This window comes from Strigops habroptila, chromosome 15 (assembly GCF_004027225.2).
Source record: "Strigops habroptila isolate Jane chromosome 15, bStrHab1.2.pri, whole genome shotgun sequence".
Lineage (NCBI taxonomy): Eukaryota > Metazoa > Chordata > Aves > Psittaciformes > Psittacidae > Strigops > Strigops habroptila.
The window spans coordinates 9,924,560-9,930,559 of NC_044291.2; the positions used below are offsets into that span (position 1 = coordinate 9,924,560).

General features: G+C 56.5%; 1 protein-coding gene across 1 annotated transcript in view; it reads right to left on the reverse strand.

Annotated features, from left to right (window-relative positions):
- The window catches only part of ARRDC1 (arrestin domain containing 1), a 40,276-nt gene extending 34,510 nt beyond the window's left edge, over positions 1 to 5,766 (reverse strand). Inside the window, exon 1 of the mRNA XM_030507179.1 lies at positions 5,562 to 5,766. Coding sequence (XP_030363039.1) covers positions 5,562 to 5,679 — 118 coding nt within the window. The 5' untranslated portion in view covers positions 5,680 to 5,766. The remainder of the gene's footprint in view (positions 1 to 5,561) is intronic.
- Positions 5,767 to 6,000: the final 234 nt, after the last annotated feature.

Genomic DNA, 6,000 nt, shown 5'->3' on the forward strand with positions numbered 1-6,000 from the left:
CCCTCATCTCGCCAAGGGGGTCAAAAGCAGTGTCTATCCTGACCTCAGGACACCCCATATGCTCTGGCACCCCATCAGCTCATTTTAACTGGCCATCAGTAAGAATTTGGGGTTCTAGAGTTGCTGTTCAAAAGCCATCATGAGGAGACAGAAGCCTGCACATCTCTGTGGTCTGAAGCCATTTCACCTCCTGCATCAGATCCTGGACACGACCCAGGGACTCAGAGCACAGGCAAGAACAACCGTGCATGAGGGAAAAACCTGCTGACTGGCAGCAGTCTGGTCCTTTCTCATTTTCTCCTCTCCTAAGCAGTTTGCTCTTCTACACAAGAGGTTTGAAGAGTGACAGGTTTTAAGCGCAGCACAAAGAGGTAATTAACTTCCACAGCAAGCCCTCTTGCCAGACTTCAGAGGTCACAAGAGTAGCCTAAAGGCTGTACGTTGGTTATCTGGGCAATCAGCCCTCAAGAAAAGAGGCACCAAACCAAAACCCAGCCCCTGGTGTGCTTGCCAGGCTGATCCAGGAGCAGCTGCCCGGAGCGGGAGGAGGAAAGACTTACCCCAATGCCAGGCAGAGCACCTTCCCATAGAGGCTGCCCATGGCAGCCTTGCAGCACAACCCAACTAACCCACTGACCTTCTTCTCTTGGAAGACCCTGAGCATTCTCTTCTCCAGACAGCAGAGGACAGTTTCCATGTCCATCCTACTCTTCCTGGCCAAGATTTCACCAAGTCAAGTGACAGCTACATGCCTTTTACAGACGTACTTCCTCCTCTTCCCCAAGGATGACTTTCAGCAGTAGGTATTCCCTGATACACCAGAGCAGAACATGCCCATCCATGCACCTACACCTCCCTTGGCAGAGGGGCTGCCCCAACCATCACCCTCCCTGGCTGCTCCAGCTCGCCCAGCCCTGCCTGGGGAGCTGTGCTAGGGATGGGGACTTGCCTCCAGAGGAGAGGGATGGGAACACACAGACTTCATCCTCCCAGCCAAGGAGCCTCCCTGCTGCCTACCTGACTCCAGCCCTGAAAAACAAGCTACATCTCCGACAGCTCTGCGCTGCTCCAGGGAAGGGATAAGCACTCACACCCCATTTGTCACACTTGGAAGCAAATCAGACAGACAGAACTCTGTTCCACTTGTTTTCCCATTGTGTTAAACAAGAGATGTGAGGCCGCAGCATGTCTCCTGGCCACGGAGAGCAGCAAACAAGAGGTTTTTGGATGAGCACAAGTGGTGCACGGGCGGGGGAGCAGCCGAGAGAGGGACATACTGCAGAGACAGGAGACACAAAACAATCTCGTGATTAGTTATTGACTCCAGAGGACTTGGAGCTCTAGCAGCAAGCCAGCCAGGAGAGCAGAAATCCCTCTTTTGTTCCCCAGCCTCAGACAGACTTGGCCACACAGCTCCCTGCTGTCTCGCTCCAGACAATGAGAAAAGAAAGTTAATCCACTTCCCCTGCAGCAGCCATCCAGCCTGCCGGGAGATGCTGCAGAATACACGAGCATTCCGGTGCATCAGCACCAGCCTCATCCTGGCACCCACCGCTGCCAGGGAATGCCAGACGGCTGGAGGACCTCACCAAGCACTGCCAGCATTCCCAGGGATAGGGACAGTTATCCCCAGGGATAGGGATCTGCTCCTGCCTGCTGAACCCATCGGGCCCTGCTCAGCCCTGCACTGCAGGCACCGCTCCCTTGCCATGCAGCACCCAGAGCAGAGACCAGCCGTGGGGTCCCTCCAGCCCCAGTGATGCCCAGGTCACCCATGCTGCTGAGCACAGCAGTCTCAAACCCACCCTTACAGAAGGCAAACTTCTGACTCGGGATAGAGCAAGCTTCAGACTGCTAACAGAGACAGAATCCATCCTTTCACCATTACTTTCCCAAGCAGCCCAAGCCATGGCCCTTCTGCTGGAACAATGTCTTCCTCTATATCAGAGGTCAAGTGGTAGAGAGGATCGTGGCCAACAAAGCCCTTCGATGTCACCTCTTCCCCTCAGGAAAGGCACAGGTTACACGCACATCAGACCCACCATGCATGTGAATCAAATCCAAACTTCTCCCTTCTACGGAAACAAAAGTAATCTTTTAGTTTGGGCTCATGCCTTGGGATTCGAGTCACCTGCTTTTCAACCCCCTTGTCACCACCAGCTTTCTCAGTTCTCCACATGAGAAGTGAGAATATTTACTACACTGAAGATCAGAGAAGGAAATCAGGATTCACCAGCACTCTGCTCTGCAGAGAGAATGATGTATGCAGGTACTTTCAGAACACGAACAGACACCACTACTTGTGTCTGGAGCTTTGTAGGTCAAGGGAGTGATTTTTAAAGTCGAGTCATTGTGGCATAAACCTGAAGAGCTAAATACCAGAGAACAGCAAAGTGCTGAAACCTGCTCTGGAAGGCACTTGCAGTTTCTTTTACCCAGTGACACAGGAGAGGGCTGGTGCTTTATCATTACACTTCCGGACACGAGAGCCTGGCAGCGGGACTAGAATAATCTGCATGGCCCCTGGAAACCACAGAGCTGAGAGGAAAGTGCTCCAGCACCCCCAAGCAGCTCAAGCCTTTGTTCCAGCACGCTCCCGCCAGCGGCCAGGGCTGCTGGCCCTGCTCTGAGCACACTTATTTCCCTCCTCCCTCTCTTCCTCCCCCCAAATTACCTCCATCTCCAGCTGTCCCAGCGCCAGCTTCCTGTTAGGATTAATTATTCTTTGTGCACCCGTGTTTGATGATTTACCCAGCGAGCCAGGCACAATATGAGGAATTCTGGCTTCCCATTAGCGCCCTCCCCTGAGGCTCACAAGTTCTCAGGGAAGGACCTTCACCCTGGCACAGCCAAGTGTGCCTGCCCAGAAGGTCTGGTGGGTCACCACAGGCCACTTGTGACGCTGCTCCAAGGTCAGCTGAAGGTGTGCTGCTCAACAGCCTTTACTGCTAGTCAGCAGGGCTGGCATGGAAGCCAGCGTAGGTGGGAGCACTGTGATCCCAAAAGGTGCGTCTCCAGTGAGGTTTTCCTATGACCCAAGATTTCCAGCATGTTTAGCAAGGCAGAACAGAGCTTTGTTTGTATTGCCTGCCTTTCAGAAGGTGCAATTTTCAAGCGCCATCAAAGGAGTTATCGTGTGAAGCAGTCATCTACAGACTTGTTTGCATTTGTGATCTCAAAAAGCCACAACACTGAGAGAAGCCACCACACAGACTGGTCCAGCTCGGGCAATGGAAAGCACCAAGCCTCAGTGCTGGGGGCCAGACCTGCAATGGGGAGGACTTGGTGTCTCCTCCTGGGAGCTGTTTATTAGTCTGAGAAGTGATAGCTGATCACAGAAGGTGTAGGTGTACACACTATATAAGACAAGCTGATGCCACCCACCTCTCCCCACACTCCACCAGAAAGCCACAGCATGTCAGGGTTGTCTGATTCCTTTGCTGCTGAACCCATGGAGCTCAAAAGGGCTGAGCAGTCGCTTTAAGACCTCTTTCCAGCAGGCAGCTGTCTGCTGTCACACGAAGAAGGATGTTTCAGCAGCTACATGAGACTCTTCCTCCTCTGAGGGTGAGGCATTTCCTTCAGCCAGAAGGAAGAGGGTGCCCATCTGAGGTATCACCAGCCCCAGTGTGGAGGGTTTAAACACCAGAGACCATAAGATACAGAGCAGCAGGGAGGACAGGCAGCAGAGCCACTTTGTGCTCTGCAGATGTTGGTGTCACATCCCAACGTGACTTATTTGGGTAGATTCACGTATCAGTTACAGGAAGTTTCCACCCCAGCTGGTGAACCAATGTACAGGCATCTCAGCCCAAAACAGCCGCTCAGGTAACCTCTGCACAGAAGCAGAAGGAACAGTCACACACAGCCCACCTTGGATTCTGGATAGATGCTTCTGCCAGCATTCCTAGAGCCCTGCTTGGCTGCCCCTGCCCCTTACCAAAATCAAACACCAACAGCAAACCCCCTCCTGGCTTCAGGACCAATCCTTACACTGGGCCCCAAAGTTTCACAGGGTCAAATCAACAAGGAAGTAGAAAGAAGGTCCAGAACAAAGAGACACATTCCTCCTGCCCCACTACAACCAGCCACAGCACACCAGGAAGCAAAGGAGATCTGGTGTGCTGGAGAACGTGCAGTTCCTCTCCAAGATGGGAGTTGTAGAAGCAACAGCAAGGTGGAACCGTGGCCAGCACAACTGAGCCCTCCGAAGCCAAACACTCATCTCGCCCAAGAGGCTCCTTCAGGAACAGGCGTGGAAGTGAATGGGATGGGCTGAGGATGGAAGTCAGCCACACTTTGTTAAGAACATCTTTGCTGGAAGAAGTACATATGGGAGTACCCTCCGAGGACATGCAACTGTTCTGCTCCAACAGCAGTTAGACAGGCTACAAGTCTGCACTTGTCCAGGATACTGTTATCCTCGGGAAGCATCCAAAAAGCTCTTGTAGACAAGTGGGAGAGGTGCTCACAAAAGCAAGACATAGACAAGCATAGGCACCACCATCCAGGCTGACGTCTCTGTTCAAGAGACTTTGCATTTCACATTCTTTAGTCTTTTTTCCCCCATAATAATTTGTTATAAAGGAAACAGCAAGACAACCTCAGCGAAAAGAGCAAATCAGTCTGCATTTCCATAGCACTGAGCACAACAACTAACTTGCAAATGCAAATGACTTCTCCAGGCTGGGGGAGCAAAGTTCCTGGTTTGGGAGAGCTGAACCAGCTACTCATCACCCCCCAGCCCGTCCCTGTCCCTCCGCCCTGAGGGACCACAACAGCCACCAACAGGGCCCGGGCCTCACTTGGAGCAACCCCAATACCTCCTGCACTGTGAGCACAGTGGGGGCTGCTGCTGCCTGCCCCGCCGCTGCCTGCCCCACAGCGGGCACCCTCTCCCCAGCACACACAGCACCACGGGCACAGCCTGGACGTCTCCAAACTGGTACTTCCACAACTCAAAACGCTCAAGTTCATTTGAGATGGAATGGAACGGATGCTTGCCACGGACTGTGGTTGCAAGCAGGTGGGCACCCTTCCTGCTGGGGTATCATCCCCTACCTCTCCCCAGCCTCCCCCCACGGCCCTGCCATACAGATCACACATTCCAGCGCAGGGGCCCGGTGTTGAGGGGCCGCTGGCACCACGATGCCGCAGCACAGGGAGGCCGCACGGCTCCGGGGAAGGCTGGACACGGAGCCCGGCTCCTCCGGCCGCCTCCCGGTGCCGCTGTCCCGGGCACCGCCGGCTTCCGAGGCTCCTGTGAAACAAGCCCCCACCCAAGGGTTTGCGGGTGTTTTTAGGGGGTGGGTGGGTTTTATGGGTTGGGAGCAAAAAGTACGAGGAAGCAGAGGAGGAAATAATTCAGCAGGTTGCTCCTGCCGCCCCGCCGCTCCCCTGCCCGCAGCGCCCGCTCCCCAGCGCCGGAGAACCGGCCCCTCCGCGCACCCCCCGCGCCGCCACCAGCCCCACGGGTGAGGGCAGCCCCCGGGACCCGGCCTGGCCCCCCGCGGCCCCGGGGGCACCCCCTGCGGGAAGCGGCGGGCAGGCCGCGGGCTCACCTCGGTACTGCAGCGAGCCCGAGAGCCGCACGGTGACGGTGCCGGCCAGCGGCTCGCCGGGGCTGTAGACGACGCGGCTGTCGCCCAGGCGGATCTCGAAGAGCTGCACCTTCCCCATGGCCCCGCCGGCCCCAGCGGACCGGCTCTGCCCGGCCCTGCGCGCTCCGCCGGCAGCGATACCTGCCGCCCCGCGCCGCGCCGCGCCAGCCCGCGATGTCCCTGCCCCGCCGGGCCGGCCCCTTCCCGCCCCGCACCGCCCCTTCCCGCCCCGGCCCCACAGCGCGGCCGAGCCGGGGCGGGCCCGGGGGGACGGGGCGGCTGGTGGGGGACGGGCTGTGAGGGAAGGAGACGGTTGTGGGGCTGGGCTTGTGAGGGAAGGCGCCAGCTGTGGGTCTGGGGTGTGAGGGAAGGCGCCGGTTGTGGGGCTGGGGTGTGAGGG